Source organism: Lonchura striata, chromosome 10 (assembly GCF_050655825.1).
Source record: "Lonchura striata isolate lonStrDom1 chromosome 10, ASM5065582v1, whole genome shotgun sequence".
Taxonomy (NCBI): domain Eukaryota; kingdom Metazoa; phylum Chordata; class Aves; order Passeriformes; family Estrildidae; genus Lonchura; species Lonchura striata.
In genome coordinates, this window is record NC_140712.1 from 11,484,244 (window position 1) to 11,505,117 (window position 20,874).

At 39.3% G+C, this 20,874-nt stretch overlaps 1 protein-coding gene across 30 annotated transcripts in view; it reads right to left on the reverse strand.

The window, feature by feature from the left end:
* Positions 1-20,874, reverse strand: part of TCF12 (transcription factor 12) — a 160,332-nt gene that overhangs the window by 79,343 nt on the left and 60,115 nt on the right. For 13 of the 30 annotated variants that reach the window (XM_085588248.1, XM_085588247.1, XM_085588242.1 and 10 more), the window contains exon 7: positions 20,270-20,425. The exons of the other annotated variants lie outside the window; for them this stretch is intronic. In XM_085588248.1, coding sequence (XP_085444374.1) covers positions 20,270-20,425 — 156 coding nt within the window. The remainder of the gene's footprint in view (positions 1-20,269; positions 20,426-20,874) is intronic. 30 annotated transcript variants of the gene reach the window in all.

Here is a 20,874-nt window from a genome sequence, read left to right on the forward strand (position 1 = left end):
TAAACCAAGGGGTTACCTCAGATATTAAGTCTGGTTTTTACTAAGTCTTAGAATATTCATAAAGGGCAAGATCTCTGGAAGAAAGTTAATTTTGTACACTATTTAAAGTAAGTAAATAGGACTACACAAACAATTTATTCTCCTGATTGAATATCATAAATAATGGCATCATCAATATGGAATTTTATTAATACAGCATTAGTAGGCTAATGGTAATACTCTTCAATCTGATTTTGTGGGAAAGGTGTGGGGTTTTTTTACTGTAAGCTGGCATAGTACACTATCAATGTACCTGAGTTTTGTAAGCTATGTGCAGTGATAATAAACTGTTTGACAATAAAAGGCTACATTTTAAAATAATTCTTTAAAAGAATAACCTTATTATTTTATTAAAATAATAATGCATTAAGGGAGTGAAAGCTGGGCTTTAGATAATGTTTTAAATGCAACTGGAAACACCAACAACTCAACCCTCGCCCCTAGATTTAGTCTTTTTTGCATTTTTTTTTTTTTTAAGCAACAACTTGTCAATCTAAATGTGTTACTGGAAATTCAGAGCTTGCTGGCAGACTGAAACAAATGAAGACAGGACAGTGGAGTGCTCTGAACTGCACTTAGGGAAGCAAACTGCCTCTAATTCAGCCATGTGCAGAGGGATGCCTGCAGGACTGAGACAAGGCCCTGCAGTCTGGAACTGGATTTACCCTTGGGGGGAGGGTAGGAGCTAGGGAAACTTTCCACATTCCTCCATTATCCCAGCCTTTCCTGTTGGCCTGCCTCAGGACCTCTGCAAAAGGCATTGTGGCCCTGGCAAATCCCACGGGGAACCTCCTGAGGTGTTGACTAGAAAAGGCCAAATGTCCACCTTGGTGTTATGTAGTTATGGTACCTGTAAGTATTGCAGAGTGAAAATCTTCCTTCTAAGCTTAAACAGTATTAATGAGTGAAAGTAAAACCACATGGGCTTTGTATCTTTTTATCTATTCTACCTGCTCATACTTCAACTCCCTGGACTATAGAACAGGTACTGTGAAGCTTGCATATTATTGTGGAAGCCTTTTATACACAAACAAGGATTAATTTCAAAGACATTTCCCATTTCATACCTAGCTGTTATCTCTGCTGTAAGCTTTCAACTACACGTTAGCTCTTGATATCAAACAGTCATAAACACTTATAAAACACTTTTCTTGATCCTGTTCTGAGTAACTCATCTAAGTCTCAGCATCTGAAGGACCTATTTTACTTCTCATGCAATTTTTTCAACTTAAATTTACCTTTTTATCACTCTCTCTGCATGTATAATTCTGTTATTACCAACTATACTGTGTATATGGGACCTTTCTTGCCTAATGTCTTTATCAGCCTAGAGGAAAACACAGAGCACACCCTAAAAGAGTTTGCACAGACTGCAGTTCTGGAGATGCAGCTGGTATACTTGAAAGCAGGACCACCATTCAGAGGAACAGAAACAATCTAGAGGATTGGGCCAACAGGAACCTCATAAAATTCAACCATAACAAAAGTAAAGTTGTGCACCTGGCATGGAGCAGCCCCTTGCAGCAGCGCAGGCTGGGGTCTGGAAGGGGCAGCTGCAGGTGAGACAGCGTGGACAGGGCAGTGACCATCCACCTCTGCCCAGCACACCTTACACCAGATCAAAAATATTGCACCTAATTTCCAAACCCCCAATTAAAACAAAACAAAATCCCACCAGCCCAGAAACACCAACCAACCAACCCTAAGCTAAAGAGCAATAAACAGAAAGAATCCCACCGCTTTCACTGGATGCAAAGGTTTCTTTCTTTTATCCAGTATCTCATCCATTCCAGAATCCTGGATTCTGAAATCCTACAACTGGCAACCATTCTGCATTCTGCCCCCAACTTCCATCAGGTCATATTACTTCCAATTTCTTCAGCTTTCTTTTGTAATGACTTAGTATATCTATTTTTCTGTATTGGTTTCTCTCTACCTCTTACATTTACTTTTCCCTCAACACCAAAACTTAGTGAAAAAAGTTTAAGCTTTCCAATTCAACTGAATTAAGTCCCTTAATTATCTGCTACATACTGGTTCTGCAAAAATGCTCATGCATTGAAAAACCCACATAACACTGTTTTGTACCTACTTCCTTCCCTGCCTATGAGAGTACTCTCTTGGATATCCGGTCTCTGCAATGAGTTTATGATTTGCACTCTGCTGTACAAAAGAGTAAATGACTCTGAATGACAACCAAAATTATCCTTCTTTGAGCAAGCCATTTGAAGAAGAGTCAGTCATAAAAAGGATTAAGACCGATCCTGAAATATCTGGGTTTCTCAATTTCTTTAAATTAAAAATTGCATAGTTAAGTAAAAGATGGAATCACTGTAGGAGTTCCATGCCACAGCTGTATCTTGAAACTTTCACTACCTCTGTGTTTATTTAATTCACACATATATTCTAATTTTAAAAAAACAAAACAGTACCGAGGTCATTTAAATTGCTGCACTTTTACTTCTAGGGTTATATTCACAAAGTCTATTTTAAGAACTGCTTTGGAAGCAACTGATGTTTTATGCAGTGAACTGCTATTTTCCCAGATGAATAGAATATCCATTCTTTGGCTCACAGTTTCCATGACACTAAAAACAAAACATTCATCGGCAGCAGCTCAGTGTTTGATGGTAAATGCAGCTGCAGCTCACAACAGCTCACAGTGTACCTCAGCCCGCCACAGCTGAACAGAGGCACTGTATTTCCCCAACGCAATTTCATTGTTTTACAGACAAGCCTTTTCTTGCCAAACTCAAACATTTCAAATCCTGCTGCTGTTCTGTCTTGAAATGAAAAGTTATTCAATTCCGTAAGTAATGATACTAATGCTAAGTCTTCCAAATTACCGAACAAAGTACATAACCAGAAACACAGCTTCGGCGACAGGAGCATCTGCCCCTACAGTTAAAAAGAAATTTTTTGGCCAAAGAATTTCAAACTTTGCTCCTTGATACAATTCCAACTCACTTGCTTCAAGTAAGCTGTTGAAAATAAATTACAGGGGCAATTTTAAAACTAGTAAATGGAGAAAGTCACATGGCAGTCCAGAGACAAGGAATGGCACTGAGCTTTCAGAACTGCTTCCCTCTCAAAAAGGAGCATTAAAGCGTGCATGTCTCCTTAGAACAAAGACAGTCTTCTGTTTTAGGGGAAGATACAAGACTTCCACTTGCTAGTAATTTAATCCTCTCCCATACTAGCTAACTTTTCATCTGTTTTGAGATCCAGTTTAGGTATACAGTCACTCCCCCTTTCACACTGGTCAGTACAACAATGTTAAACAAACACTGAGACTTAATCACATTGGTTTGATTCTGAAGGTCTCATTGAAAATAGGACCTAATCAATACTCCACATTTATTAGGAGTAGGTTTAGGCATAAAATCTGTAAAGCAACTAAGCACATATCTGCTTCCAAGTAGTCAAATGTTTTAAATTCAGCAGGGACTTCTCATATGAACTACACACTCAGGAAACTGATAGGGGACTACAGGCGGATCAGAGAAATCTGACAAAGGAAAACGCATCATCTCAGCCAACTCTTAATGGAGTTCTTAAGAAATTGTGTCACAAGTACTGGAAAGACTGAAAAGCACTAAGTTAATATTAATTCGTTTGCAACTTAACGGTACTGTTATTTTAAGCTAGACTTTAATTTCTGGTTTTGCTATAAAATACAGTCCACCTTCTCTAAGGGAAGAAACAAAGTGGTGGCTCACAGCACGCCGTGTTCGAAGCAGAGGGAAGCCAGTAGCGCCGTGTGGCTGTGACAACGTCGTCAGGGGGGTGGCAGTGCCCTCCGGGGGGGTGACAGTGCGGTTCGGGGAGGTGACAGTGCGGTTCGGGGGGGTGGCAGTGCCCTCCGGGGGGGGGACAGTGAGGTTCGGGGGGGGGGGTGGCAGTGCGGTTCGGGAGGGTGACAGTGAGGTTCGGGAGGGCGACAGTGCCCTCCAGGGGGTGACAGTGCGGTTCGGGGGGGTGGCAGTGCCCTCCGGGGTGGCAGTGCCCTCGGGGGGTGGCAGTGCCCTCCAGGGGGGTGGCAGTGCCCTCGGGGGTGGCTGTGCCCGCCGGGGTGGCAGTGCCCTCCGGGGTGGCAGTGCCCTCCGGGGTGGCAGTGCCCTCCGGGGCTGGCAGTGCCCTCGGGGGTGGCAGTGCCCTCCAGGGGGGTGGCAGTGCCCTCCGGGGTGGCAGTGCCCTCGGGGGTGGCAGTGCCCTCGGGGGGTGGCAGTGCCCGCCGGGGGTGGCAGTGCCCTCGGGGGGTGGCAGTGCCCGCCGGGGGTGGCAGTGCCCTCGGGGGTGGCAGTGCCCTCGGGGCTGGCAGTGCCCTCCAGGGGGGTGGCAGTGCCCTCGGGGGGTGGCAGTGCCCTCGGGGCTGGCAGTGCCCTCCAGGGGGGTGGCAGTGCCCTCGGGGCTGGCAGTGCCCTCGGGGCTGGCAGTGCCCTCGGGGCTGGCAGTGCCCTCGGGGCTGGCAGTGCCCGCCGGGCGGCGGAGGCGGCGCTGGCTCGGTCCCGCTCCCGCTCCCCGCGGCGCGGCCGCTGCCGTGCCCAGAGCGCCCCCTCCCGGCCGCGGGCCCGCAGCACAAGGAGGTGCCGCGGGCCCGGACTCCCCTTCCGACCGAGCCCCTGGAAAGGGCAGCTCAGTAACGAAACACAGTAGTCCAAAGGCTGCAGCAATATTTGGTAATAAATCATTAGCGAAACAAAAATTAAATCATTGCTCTTTGTACCTAAACCATTGACTTCAACTTGAGATTCAGCAGGCCCTTCAGGATCAAAGAGGGTTACAGCAGCTTACCGTCAGAGGCCAGTGGAATTCACTTTCAAGCATCACTCTTCATAAATTTCTATTGATGGCCTTTCTACTGACAACTTACTGGACTTTTATCACATCCTTGCACTAAGCCATTAACAAGACTGGATCATAAGTGCACTCCCCACAGGCCACTACAGATTACAAGATCAGAAAAAAAAAAGTGAAGCCTGCTTTTGTATCTTTCCAGGACCCGAATAAGAAACATACACACAGAGTGCAACGTTATTATTGCCAACACAGCACTTCCACCTTCGCAGAACTCTAGTGAATGGAGTATAATCTCTGTCACAGGTAGTCATCACTGTAACCCAGGAAGAACATCCATGTTCTTCTGCAAATAGAGTCCTACAGAAGTTCTTTGGTGGGTAGGTAAATGCTGATACGGGACACAAATGCTATTTCAATATTTCTATTTTATTAAGTGTTTGCTGAGGGTTTGACTCCTTTTTTCCTTTTGAAGCTTAAAAGGAGACAAGAAGTCCAGAATCTGGCAGAAATAGTCAACTCCCCTTACAGTTCCTGGAAAGAATTTTCTTATCTATAGATTTAAATTCTTCAAGTTTATTGCAACGATGGTGTACATTTCCCTATCCTAGTGTTTCCCAAACAGCAGACAATAAATTGAAGATCCACCATCTGACTGTTATATTAGAGATTATGTTTTTGCCCCTTTACATCAAGTATGTTGCCAGTTTTATTGAAAATAAATAATATTGAAAGATAAATCCATGTGTTTTCCTGAGACTGTCTTTTTGTAGCAGTAATGGCAGTAGCAAATAAGGGACTTCATAGACATAGTTGCTTGTATTCTTCGTAAGTCATAGTAAAATCCCACCTGTTTGTGATTATCACACACACAGCCAGGCATGCAGGGGGAAGACGAATAAAGATAGAGAAGTTTTTTCAAGTATAATTTGCAGCATGAAAACCTGAAAGAAACCCCACATCTTAAGCTACCACAGATTCTTCATAGGTCAATAGTTAGTGATCCTTTTTATTGCTCCCTTCTCAAATGCAGATTCTTTATAGCTGTCTATTTTCTGCAACTTTGGATAATGCCTAAAGATGCTAAACTGCAATATCAACATATTAAGTCAGTAACAGGGGAGGAAGACTGGGCAGACAAACAGCACCTATTATAATCACTACCAGCATTTCTCTTGCCCAGCCATGAACCATGTCTTGTCCATCTGCTCAGGTACTTACCTCTTTTTCAAGAGATAATTGAAAAAAAAGTAATAAATTCTCATCCATGTGAAAGCAGTTTAAAAAAAATTACAGCAGCTATACTGGATACAGGTCAAAATTAAGAGCCTCAAAAAAATAGTGTTTTAAAAGAATCTCCAAAACTGATAGCTAAAAGATGTCTGCTTTTCAGATAGCAAAGCAACCAATTTTATTTGAAGTATAATTCAATCTCAGGTGCACAGGAATGGTGAAGCCATGTCATGCAGCACTATTTGAAATCCTAAATATGGATTTATGACCCTGATCCTTCAAACAGCTACATACATGCTTAATGGGATTATGTGTGCTTAAAGTCTCTTAGATGCAGAAGTATTCATAAAATTAGGACTTACCTTGGGCATGCAGATCAGTAGGACACATTAGATTTATACTGACTTTTGTTATATTTGTAAGAAATTTGGACACTTCCTATTATATCAGGTAAAAACTGAAGTGCAATTATTTCTGTAGTATTTTCTTTGCATGTATCACAAAAAGCTTAGAAGCATTATTTTCCTAGAAAAAAACAGGGTACTATCAGAGTATTACCAAAGCAGCAGAAATGCTAATTAAGTGGTCACTTTGCTTATGACAAAAACAGCCTTTAAGTAAAAAATCAGAGATGTGTTTTAAATAGCTTTTTTCACACTATCATAGAACATTATGTATTTCTAGAACTGGAGCTATATTGAAATATTCTGAGATGTGAAAGCACTTGAGATATTATTTCAACAATTGTGTGCATGTGCATATAAGTAGCAACACTTCACCTATGCACATTTCAGTGTATCCAAAACACTTCAGCTACATAGATGCTAAGATTTTTCTTCCCTGAATAAGACCCATTCTTTACCACTTTTTAATTCTTTTTTTAAAAGTCCTTTTTTTTTTTTTTCCCAATTACAGGCAGGAAATAAAAAGAAACGCAACTCTTTTATGTAAAGTAAATCCATCTGGATGTTTGCTGCATCCTATATTATAAACTTGTGATCCCCAACCAGAATGAGTTATAGTGAAGCTGCAGGCAAAATTGTCTCCATATACCACAATCCATTATCCCTGTCAAGTTAATGTTCCATGTTGAGCCATATGGCGTGGGTACACACTCAACAAAGGAAATTCCTTAAACTTGTTATAATCAGCACTTACAGTCATCCAAAAAAACTGACATAAACAGCTTTATTGTGTTTTGTGCATCTCAGTTGATATCCATGACAAAAAGAGGAAGCTTCAGGGGGAGGGGGGAAAAAAAGAAAAAAAAGGAAAAAAAAAAAAAAGAGGGAGGAGGCAGTAAAGTTGCAGTAATAAAAAGGGAGGGGAAGAGACAGAGACTGTACATTTCATAATTACACAACATTTTCCTTACCAAGTGATTTTCAATTACAATAAAGCTCAAGACTCCTAACACTGACACAGTATGGCAGATTATGAAGAGAGGAAAAACCCCAAAAACTCTACAAAAATACCTTATTTTCAATGTAAATAATACATTCTATAGCTTCAAAGTGCCTGACTCATGCAAAAGATTATCAATTTAAAAAAAAAGTGAATAATTTTTAGTTTTTCTGACTTGGGAAAAAAGGTTTGCCTTCAGTTGTTATACAATTATCAAGAATTTAACAATCCTTCATTAGCAATATGGCAATTTAAGTAAATATCTTTCTATGCATTAAGTGTAGGTCACAGATGAATTAAGGACTCCCAGAAGCCTCTGCTACCTGGCACAACCCATCACATCAAGCCTAAGTCAAGGTACAAGTAGAGCAGAACTTCATTCCAGCCCCCGCAGTGACAACAATAAAACGCTGAGAAAACACACTATCAAATACTGAACTCAGCATCAATTTCTGTTAATTACAGCCTTGTCAGCAACGTGATTATTCAAACAGCTCATGCAAATGTTAATGAGTCCTTATTTGCATATTTATTTTTTCCTTTGTTGAAATGTCATTGATTATTACATTCTACAATGATGAATGCTGCTGATGATGTGCTCTGATATGTAATTAGTCATTAAGTGGAATGAATAGATCAATTATGAAAAAGGAGTGAGATTAAGAAATATCAAACAAGACCGCCCAATGTAACCATAGAATTTTTTTTAAAGGAACTAAAATAATTTCTTGGCATTTAAAGTGCAACATCAGTAGTTTTCAATAAATAAACTACTACTTTCCTGAGGTTAAATAAGATCTTCCACATGCACTGCTACTTGGGTAATCTAATTACAATAGCAGAGCGCTTTTGTAAAATCAGTAAGAAATCTGCAGTGATACGTAGGTGTCGGGGTTCGGTTGTTGCATCCCGTCCCTCCTCAGCTTGTGTTTTTTAGGAAAGCTGCTCATGATCCCGCTCAGACTATCTGATCTCTGAGCAGGACTGAGCTGCTTGCAGCAGCCCCACTTTGTTCACGAGGCGAAGCTGAGCGCTGCCTTGTGCGGCTGCCTGCTCCGACTCCCCAGCCAGCGCTCGCGGCTTGCGGATGAAGGGGAAATGGGAGAGAAGAGGAAGGAAGAAAAAAAAAACCCTAACAAAAAAAAACACATTACTGCAGACCAGATGGGAACATTCCACATGACCAAACCAATCAATCACCTCGGTGGGGCGCAGGTGCAACACAGCCGTGTAGCAACACACCATTTCACAGTCTATCGGGCACAAACACATGGTCACCAATCAATGGCACCCCCAGGACCTGGGGGGGAGGCTCTCTCGAGCCTTACTGGTCCATGCCTGATGACTTCATAATCACACATCATTTCATTCACTGGAGGATACAAACCAGCATTCTAATAACCTTCCCCCGAAACCGGTCATGTTGTGCATATTAATAGAGTGCTGGGTAGAGCTCAACCAGCGGCTCCACGCTGCAATTCGAGCAGAGCCTGCAAGAAGGAAACAACCTGAAGCTAAGAACTTCTGCCTGAGGAAGGAGTCGGCTCAGACCAGATCAATGGCAACATTATTCATTTTGCCAAAAAAAACTCTGCATGAGGCTCGTACCTTTCACCAAGCGACCCTTGAACAAGAGCAAGCAAGCAGAGATAAAGGACAAAGCAGGATGAAAAATCAATGAAAGAACGTGCTGCTGGACCTGGTGATATGCAAGACAAAATTCTGAAACAAACGGGAACACCGGTAACAACAACAAAAAAAAAGAAAAACTATTAAAAATTATTTATATGCTTACCAATGCTCTCAGGGAAAGAAATAATTTTATTTCTTTTAGGCCAAGTATCACAGATAAGTTTTAAAACAAGCAGATAAAGTACACAATGCGATGTGATCCTGACACACCAAGTCTTGGATCACAGCACTAGCTGCTTTTGACTAGTTCATAGAAAAGGTCAATTACAAATCTTAATTTATGTTTGTGTTATTGATGACTCAGGGGTATAATAAACATTACGGACTTAAGGATATGGTGACATTTTTGCCAGAGCATATCACACTATACTGTTAAGTATTCACACTGTTAAAAAGATATTCAGGAAACAAATGTGATATGGAGCACATCCCTTAGAATTACATTATGCCTTGTGGCCAAAAGTCAAATGACTTGCAACTGTAATGTAAAAGACTAAATAAACTACTAATACACACATATAATGTTTAGATGCTGTAAGTGCCTAGGTAGGTAGGACTCCACCATTTGGCATTGAAGCAAAGACCCTAGTCTTACTTATGTATTTCTTAACCTGATTATATGAAGAGCAGACACCTCTAAATTTTACAGTTAAAAATATGCAAATGTAGATTCTACTGAACCAACTCAGTTTTGCTTTTGGGCACAAATTCCTGAGAACTTGAAAAAATAAGTATGTAGGCATGATAAGTGTACAGTTCTTAGGTTGCACTCTGAAGTACTACATGTTACTTTAGGTCGATGGCAATTCCTCCTAGCCTATCTGGGAGGCTACAAAAAGGAACTACAGCACAATTTAATTCATTAATACAAGGAGAGGGGAAAATTAATGTCAGAAGCAAAAAGCACACTTTTTTATAGTTAGCATCCAGGTAATTTGGTGATTTGTGGTGCTGCAGGCCTTCTAATCTTTCCTTGACTTACTCCCTTCCCTATTTCAAAGATCTCAAGGAAATGCACAGAAGTATTTATATTTTGCTAACAATGATTCACAGAACCACAGGGCCAAATCTGAGTCCTGTAATCCAAAACCTACACAAGAAAAAGGTGGCACACTTAGTGTTAGACAGAAGAGCATGAAAGGGTTAAAGAGCAAACATGAGTATTATCAAAGGAATATTCACATCCTTTTGCAGAATTATGTTGACCAGAAGCAGAGGAAGTGTGCTCCCTCATTAGAATACAAAAATTATTAATCAATAAATTATTAAATTAAGGGCCTGATGACTGGTTCTATTCCGGGCACTTACAGAATGCTAATTACTGCAGTGTTTGGGGAACCTATAGTGTTAAAATCAGAATTTCTCCTTTAATAAGATCCATTTTTTAGATTAAATTCAGCTCCTTTTATTTTGAAAGCTCTTGAAAAGAAATGAAAATGTCATATAATGAATTAAGTACTAATATTCAGTACACTTCATATGCAACACAGGGCAAGTTGATGGCTATGCTACAGACTTGACATCTCTTAAGAGCCAAAAAACTAACAGCTGGTGACATTCCCAATGGAAAGTGCTGGGAGGCGTGTGACAAAGGATGTCATCCAAAATCAAAGTGGCTCAGTAAAGCTTACCTGAAAAGATTAAGTAAGATGGAGAACAAGGGGACAGCTCATGTCTCCAGGTCCATCTGAGCATCTCTCTTTCCTTCCCTGTGCTAAAATTCTGTCTGAGTGAAGCCAAAACCACAGGGAACTCTGGTGGGCAGCATGAACCAGCCACTAAACCTCTTCTAGTCCACAAACTAAACCAGCTTCTCATTGACCAGGATGGGAAAGCAATGGGGCTTTGCTTGCACTTGTTTGTGCCATAATTACACTTTTAAAAGGCTCAGCTCAACACATGGGAACTAGAGCACAACAGGAATAAGATTTATCAAAGAAACTTCACAAGAAAGGGTATTCCAAGATGGCAAAAGGTGGTACTGCTTTTGAGCAGGGCATTTCCACAGACAGGATGAAGTGCACCAGACACACATTCTAGTGAACTTCTGAGAAGAGTTTTTTAAAAGTGCATGGCACATGTTATCAGGGATCTAATTGCTACCTAAGTTATATAGGCTGTAAGGACATCAGGATGTATATTAACAGATTTTAATCAGTTTGTTGAAATCAGTGAAGGAATCATGACAACAGTAATATGAAATTTAATCCATAAAAAATACAATACATAACTCCTGAAGCATTTTCTACAGCAAAGGACTCCAATGAAGATTTAGTTATATTACAATTCTTATCCCCATAATATACAGAAGCAAAGTTATCAATAAAACATTATATATAATTCAAAAGTATGTAATGTATAAATTAGGAAATTTATCTTGCAAAAAGTAGCTTTGATTAATTCAGTCGCTAAGAATCAGACAAGCACCAGTGTTTGGAAAGAGAACTAGAAATTAATGAACAAAACAGTTATAAAAAAACAAAAACAACCTCATCAGTGCAGTATCCTGAAAAGGATTTCTTAAAAAACTACTCACAGCATGAAAAATAAGGCAAAATTAATATTTACAATAATCATAAGCAAGAATGTGTCGAAGCTTATGACAGTTGATAGCTAAGACCAAATGAGTTGTGCAATTTTTTGAGTGAAAATGGTTAAATGGCAGGGAGGCAATGCAAATATTACCCTAACAAGAGACACACATTTGCCCAACATTAAAAGCCTTAAAAAATTCATTCAATGAAAGCAACTTAAAACTGAAAGCACAGCTCAAATTAAGAATCTACTTCCCTCCATGAAAGCAATTCTTATAAGCATTCAAATCCAAAGAAAATCTTCAGCGCTACTAAGAATTTCCTTTAACTACTGCAGAAACATTCAAACCCAGCTACATTGAATGCTCTAAAGTTTAGATACTGCCTAAGTGCTGCCTTCTATCTAATCAGCTATACTGACGTTACTCAGCTTTATCCAGGGTCAACAAAAATGATTCATTTTGTGTTTTGCCTAACTGGACTCCTTATGATCAGCTGTTAGCGTCAAGCTGTCTGATTTCCATTCAGGCTTCACAGCTGGATTCATCATAAAAAAAAAAAGAATATTAAACCTTGGGCAAGCATAGCTGGCTTTGACTTCCAAATAAGCATTTTTCTAACTAATCATGCTATACTTTCAGGTGTTAAATAAGACATTCATTCCAATACAATTTTTTCAATGTGACACAGACTGCATCTATTGAAGAGCTGCAAATGTAAAGAAGCTAACAAAACCAAAATCTTTAATGAAAAAAAAAGAATCAGGACAAGGACCAAGAAGTTATCTTCTAGAGGTAAAAACCTCCTTGTAAAGAAATGTTGGAATAACATGGAGGCTGAGGGGGGGGTTTGTTTTCACTTTTTTTGAAAAAGCTATGAGGAATATTTTGGGCACTTTTTCAGTAGTTACTGAGCTGCTTCTTAAAGAGTTGGTATCCTCTACATTTTCAATAAAAGGATTTCTAAGTTATCATAGAGAGATAATATACACTGCTCAGAGCTATTATGTATTTAAAGAATGTTCTTGGTAGTGAAAATATCTTCTGCAAGATGGATAGTTATTAAAAAAAAAAATAAATCAATATCCACAGGGGAAAAAAGGGAAGTCTGTGGAATTCCTTTAAATTTATATTTGTCATCCAAAAAAAGAAAACAGATGAGCAGTTCCCCCATCAATGCTTATTTAAGCGAATATTTGAAAATGGTCAACAGGACAGAAAGAAGAAAGGAGGTATAAATTAGAAAAGGTGGCTCTTTGTATGACTGCAGAAGATGAAATATGGCATCTAATAGTTGGTAGTCACATTGCCACCCCTCACTGCCGAGGTCTGCTCATGAATTTTCTCAGGGGGAAGGAGGAGAGCAGGAGAAGGGCCACGTCCTCCTCCTCTTAACAACAGACCTTGAAACAGCTACAAAGGGAGTTAGGGACTCCACTGATCATATGGGAAGGAGAGAACACATGAATATTTATTATCATAAAGACACCAAAGGCAAAAAGGCAGGAAGGGTAAGAATATAAATAATTAATAATAACTTTTTAAAAAGAAAACTAAAATAAAATTTACTTGCTGTAATTGACACTTCCTATGTCTTATTGTTGATATAATACTGCTACAGATTTGTCACAACAAAGAGTTCAATGGATGTTGGTTTAGCCCACTGAATATGAAAAATGAATAACCAAATATGAAGTTTACCTACCACAAATTTTAAACTATTTGAAAAGCATGAATTGCTCTTTAAATACTAAAAACATTTAAAACATATATATTTTAAATGTTCTTCTTGGAGTGGTCCCCCACGCTCCACACAGCAAATATATGGACCTCTGAAAGGAAACAATCAATCAGATACCTGTTCAATATCTTGAAACTTCAGGTTTTATTACCAGCTACCACTAATCCTGTCTCACAGGCCAATACAAGCAAAGAACGTATCCAAAAGGGACACAATGAGGAAAGCCATGAAATTCATTACACATGCTGGTTTATTGGCAATATTAAAAAAAAAAGAAATTAAAAAGGGAAAATCTAGGAAAACACATTTTGGATGGTATCCTGCAGTTACAAACATTTGACCTGATTCTCAAGCAAATTAAATTTAAAATTATAAATTCAAACAAAACAAGTTTAAGGCAATACTGTCTTTTTAAAGCTAAACTACTTCTCTGCATATGACCCTTTTTATTATGTACAGACAGAAATAAAATGTGAAAAAGTTTGGATTTAGTACTTGTGTTCACAGCACAATTAGCTCAGATGGCCAGTTGAACAGAACATCCTTAGGGAGACAGAGCCACCCCAGAGGCTTTGTGGGCAGAAAATCTTTAGGCAAAGTGATTCATCATGTGTGGCAAGACTACTGTGACATCTAAAGATTCTTGCCTTGAGCAGCATGGTACACGCTACAAGGGATCAAGCATTCTGAAAAACATCCACACATATCTCAGAAGCTGCAGCAAAAAGGACATGTTTCAAATAACAAAATACTGGGTATTAATAATGTGTATGTGAATTTGCTTTTTGCAATGGAAAACTGCAAAGTTCCCCTTCAAGCCATGCTGTTGAGCTAACACAGAAATAAACAAATTTTTACTAATTTTGCATTCAAACTATTTTATCATCTGGCTCATTATTCCTTCCTCCTATGCAACTAAGGGTTAGTCCTGCTTTGATTTCTTTAAAAGTTGGCCATCACTGAATTATTATTTTTCCACTTTAAAATGTATTTTCCTATATTCGTTTTTATTATTCTCTTTTTCGTTGACCACAATTCCTAGCACTTATAACACAGTATTAGTGAATTCATTACAATATGAAGTTTTTATCTTCCAAATCTATTGCCCAATAATCTGTCCTGTGAAGGGGAAAATTTACACTACTACACAGCACCCCTGTTCAGAATCTGCACATAAAGACCTCTTAGAAAATGCCAATTTTGAGTATATAAATGTCTCACAAACAAACAAAAAGACCCATCTTGGAGAAGGACTCCTCTACTATGGTGCCTCACCAACAGCACTGGTCACTAACAGGTGCACAGAGAAAGAACCACAAAAGCCCAGAGAGAACATGAAAAAATTATATGGTCTGGACTTAAACAGTCAGGCATTATAGCCTGGTTCGTACCACAGGGCAAGCAACAGAGCATAAGCAGTTTTAGAATTTATCTTTTCTTTATATTTAAGATGAAGGAAATAAAAAGAAAATAAATCTTTACAAAGAGCAACACATTTGCACAAAACCACATAAAAATGGTCTTTTCTTAAGAAGGGCAAAACAAGTCAGCAGACCAAGGCAGACAGACAAGCCAGGTAAAGACAGGAAAAATCCCAAAGTGCAGCTGAGCAAAAGAAAGCCTTATGAAAGTGCTCAGGTGAAGCAGTGTACTGATCCAGATGGGTGCATTCAAGGGACAAAAATACAAGTAAACCACAAAGTAAGACTACAGTAAAATTATACTCTACAGATTTGAGGACAGATAATTCTATTAATGATTTTAGTGTAAATTAAAGTTTATATTATTTCCTACCTCTGAGGTATTTTTGAAGAAAATAAACTGGACAAATGACACAACTGCATTGCATCAACTAACAAGAAAGCAGCATAAAAAGTATCATAAAGAAAGTAGAGATCAGTAGAAGGGCAATGGCAACTTGAAAAACACAGCTTTGAGTTCACTAACAGAACTGCAACTGATTATCAAGGGAATAACAATGCTTGAGAGCACAGGTTAAAATAAGTAAAAAAAGTTACTGGGGTCTGGATAACATTTTCTCCTGATGAATCACTGCCTTTCCATTTGGTGTTTTATTTCACATTGGTTTACTGGCATTTGCACTATGTCTCTATCATGAGACCAAGCTGTGTCAGAGCTGGGGAGAGAGGGGGAGGCACACAAAACAGAACTCGAGGCACACAGTAACAGGGAAGCATTCCTCCTTCGTATTGGAGAATGTCAACGAAGCCAACTAAATGTGTACCTTGAGTTCAAGGCATTTGGGCTCTAAATTTTCTTTTATGCAGGTAAAATGAGATAAATCAATACAGAAAATATTCTATAATTTAAAAGTACTATTTAGCTTTACTCTGATCTAAATAAATAGCTAAAAGCCCATTGCTTTTACACAAACTATTCTAGATAAAATGGTTACCAACTGGAGAAACACATGGACTTTTTCCTCCTGCCAACAAACTATATTCTTTTTCCTAGTTTGTAGTGGTGCAACTTCACCAACTAAACCCAGCAGTATTTTTCTACTGGCCTCTCTTTGTTTACACTGCTGCCTCCTCCTCCTCTCAACTCCAAAATACTGATGGAACAAATTTATACTCAATTCCTTTATTGGATTTTAAAAGGGTTTGGATTGGTTTTTTTACCATGTGCCTTTTGAACCACATTTCTAGGAAGATACATTTCTAATGTAATAGCAAAAACGTAATTGAAATAAAGAACATACAAGTGTACTGGACAAAACTATTTGTTATAATTGTGCCCAGGGCTGAGTGCCAGATAGCTGTCAAACAAAGGAACAAAATCATACAGTTGTTTGGCACTCAAGGCTGAAATCATTGTGAAACATGCACTGTTTATAAATTGTCACTGATGAATAAAAGCAGTGAACAAAAAAAATTTTAAAATGCAGCCAAGCCTCAGAAAGACAAGGCAATCATCGCTCCTCCTCCCACCACTCTGTAATCAAACAAAACAAAATAACCCTCAAGCCCCCACTATGCTGCGCAAGAGCAACGTCGCGGTGCAAGGTGAACAGAGCATGGCATGAGCAAGTGACTTCAGGCCGTGCTCCCACAGCTCAACCTGCAAAGCACCCAGCAAAGCAATAGCACTCAGACACACACACACAAAAAGGCAAATGGATTTCTCAGCTTTGTTATATCTAAAATAATTTTTAAACACTAGTAATGCTAGTGAAATTTATCTTAAGCTTAAAAATATGAGTCCCAGAAGATGTAAAGAATTTTTTTTTCAGTGATGGTAAAATATATTAGCTGATCTTTCACCACAGAACACAGCTCTGCCGGAAAAAAAATCACCTCACTTATCATTGAGAAAAAAGATCTAATTCATACCAGCTGAAAGAATGATATTTCTCTAAATGTAAAGTAAAAACTGTATCCTGGAAAATAAGCAAGAGCTCAGATTCTGATCTAGCATATCTGTACCAATTCCAGTATCTTTCAAACTTGAAGCTTTATAATAATAAAGCACATCCATAAGGAAATGAAATCTCTAAAATTACAGCGAAAATAACTTAGAAACATGGGGGAGAAATTCTCATTTTTTGACTGATAGGTAGAACATTAAGGTGTGCCAAATATTTTCTATAGTATAGTTCACATGGGAGCTTCTGAAAACTCCTTTGAAGTTAGAATTGCATGATCCGAAAATTCTCTACAGTATTTCATAATGCAATGCAACTTTTAAGACAGGCAAGGCATAATTTAATAAATATGGTTCTGTAAAGAGTTTAATTTTGTAAATCTTGATTCTAGCATATCAATCAGTTTAAGTTGGGAAGTACCTCAAGGATTCAAATAAATATATAAATAAATTAAATCTGAGGTGACAATTTGTAATGGACCACATAAGCAATACATGACATAAATGATGTCATAGGAAAGAAATTAATTCCATCGGAAAGAGAAGTGTTATTTATCACATCAAAATAGTACAAACCTCTCTTTGCTCCTACCACAGGGCAAACATACTTAAAATGCAGTATCCTGATAGAAAACATACAAGTACACTCCTTCGTATCACTGCAGAAGATTTTTTAAACATGAGAGAAGTTTATTTATGATACAGTCATGCACTTAGGTATTCAATGCAAACCCCAGGGATCAGCCTTGAAGCTTACAGACTGTTAACAAGTCACACATTACTCTCCAGACTTCTGCTTTCTATGTCCCACTGCAGAAGAGGAAGACATTGCAAGATGCCTTATTTGTATTACATGTATCCAAAAGGCCAGGATTGTTTTAGAGGTCCCTATTAAAATGGCAAGTAAATTAAAATTTCACTGCTGTTATTGTGATCATAGCACTAGTTTTGCCCATGGTCTGCACAATTCCAATTTGATTTTACATCCTGTACATTTACACATTACATATTTTATTGCCTTTGGTTCCTCAGTAGGGAACCTTTAAGTCTCATAGCCAGACTTTGCCAGTTTTACAAAAAACTTGCAAATCTATCAACTAATCTCAATAGTAACCACTGTGCTTCTTTCTCATTCTCACTTTAATGAACGTTTTTTATTTTATCTCTTAATTTATGGTTATTGCTTTCTTTAAACAAAACAGTAACAGTAAACCCAAATAGTGTGAGTTTCTTTAATTGTGCATGTAACACATTGTCACATAAAATTATGCATCAACTCTGCCTCGTATTTCATCTTGAGATGGAGAACCTGTGTGAGCACCCTCCAAAAAAACCCCAACCAAACAGCACCCTCCCTCCACCAAACGCCATCCTGGTGAAGCTTCCACATACACTATTTCTCCAAGTGACCCTCCACGGGGATGCCAAGGAAGTAACTCGGCAGAATTTTCATCTAACCCAATTTACACAGACCTGTCAGAGCAACAGAAACTGCACTCCTGTGCAGCTGACAGAACAACGTTAAAAGCCAGCAACCAAGAAAGCCTCACGAATAAAGCAAGTTATAACCATCTCTATAACAGAATGAGTTACTGTTCCTCTGGTCTTCGCACATTTCTGTTACATGAAAGTTTTTCATCCACTTTTCCGAATCAAAACTTTGGTGCAATATTAGATTGAAGTGAAAGTGTCCAGACATTATCACAAAATCAAATTTTAAAATTTTGTTTTCTTTTGATGATACTTGTTCCATTCATCTATTTTGTAGCTGAAGCACTGCACACTTACAGCATCTTAGACAACTACAGAAGATGCAGCAGCTGCTCAGGCAACTCATAAAAACCATAATATTAGAGGTCCAACAGCCCCAAGCACCTGAAAAATAAAACTGCATCTTTTATTTTCATCTGGTTTGTTTTCCCTTCCAAGATGCCTGTTATCTAAACAAAGTCAGGTTTCCAGCAGCAACAAACATTTGACTCACTAAACCCCAATCTCTAAAGAAAACTATTAGAACTTCAAATAATATTAATGCAAATACTATAATGCCCCAAATCACAAAAGCCACTTGTTTTGGCATGAGCAGCCTAGTTAGAACATTTTGGTTGATCAGTTCAGAATTTATTCACTGGATACAGGCTGCTTTATTTATTAAAATCTGGACTGCTAGCAACTCACAGGCTACAGCTACATGCATGCAAGAATGAAAAAAAAAATTAATGGAATGAAATAGAGATTAAGTAAATGATTTTTATGCACCTGGCGATAAGCAAACATCTTTATTACAAAACAAAGACAAGCCATGAAAAATTACAAAATTATCTTTTAATCACCAGAGAGCTTTCTACAGCCTCCTATTTGAACAGGATAATAGGTATTATGTAGATCCCTAAGCAACTGCCTCATGGGGAAGTTACATCACCAGTATGGGAAAAAAATCACCCCCTCCTCCCTGGAAGGGAGCCTGGCGCCTTCAGACAGACTCAAATTTAAAATCCTACAGCTTCACCCAGCTGATCCCATCCACTGGAACACATCTACAAGTGCCCAGGGATGGCAGGAACCACAGGAGAGAAATATGCCCTTTCAGCATTTCATGCACTGATGAGCCTTGTAACAGATAAACATACCCTGCAGCAGCTAAACTGACATGTTATAACAAAGAGGAAATACAAGACTTAAAAATTTCATCAGATTACTATTTATTCCCCTTTTCAGAGGCAGAGTACACTGTGAATAAATCAACACTCAAATGTATCAGACTGCATTAACTAAAACCCAAGCTTGGCAGAACAAATTTTATCAGAACTAAAATATTTCAAAATGTAAAAGCCACAGGCTTTGCATATTTATTCCCAGACCGGCAATTCAAAAGTACTGCGTATGACAAAAAATCTGGGTTCAAGTGTGAGACCATTTTGAAGAAGGCAACATTTCATCTTCTTCCAACACAATTAGCACTAGGTGCTGTTGTTTTCTCCTGTCAGTGCACAGTGCAAGCACCACCATGGTCCACGGACCACCAGAGCTGCAAGCTCTGCTTGTGGGACACAGTGTGGATTGTAAGATACCTGTGGCACTGGCATTATCCAGTGAAAAGGAATCATCACCACTTCCTAGCACAATGTGTAATCATACAGCTTGATGGGTTTTCAAAAACAAATTTATTCACTTGCTTACTTGACAAAAACAAAACCTTTCTGGTTTCTTCCTTGAACCACAGCACTACAGAGTAAACCTGCTAACAACTCCTACACTCTGGAGATACAAAAATCATCGAAACACACACAATACTCCAGAACGGTTAAGGCTGAAGTGTCTCAACACTCCAGCACACTCCTGCAGCGAGCAGGGAGGGGGAAGGCCGCCCACCACGCACCTGCTCACCCCTCCTCACCTCCCGCGCCCCGAGCTGCCCGGGGCAGGAGCTGTGCCCACGCACCTACCTGGCACAGGCACACCTGAGCAGCACCTGAGCAGCGCTGCCAGGGCCCCTCTGCGCAGCTGCTCGCCAGGAGAGAGATCAGAGTCTCCAGGGGCAGAGAGCACAGGCAGACACCTGCTACAGCGTAACCTCACAAAGGACACGAGCCCCCCGCCGCCTGTGGAGAAAGCCTCCATGTATTACTGTAGGTAAAGAAACATTAAGAAAGCTATTTGATTGAAATATTACCGTAAACAGAAGGGAAAACTAAGCTTAACACACGCTCTTGTGAGCAAAAACCCAAGGGTAAAAATGCCCTGCACTTAGCACTTTCACTAAATGACTGTGTAATTTAATTTCCCAGAAACCCATTAGCTTTCACAAAAGGAAAATTAAGAGCAGATGAGAGCAATTCTTTGGTGTGAGTGGAATTTATTTAATGTAATACCTGGGGAAAAAAAAAAGATAAATCTGAAACTGTATGAACAGACAGAAAACACTGCAACTCTAGAAAGCATCAGCCCACAGAGCAGCGGCTGTGTGCTGGCAGTAACCAGTGTGTCAGAGCCCAGGTCTGAGAGCTGCCTCTGCCCAACACACCACGCCAGAGCTGGGACACAGCCAGAT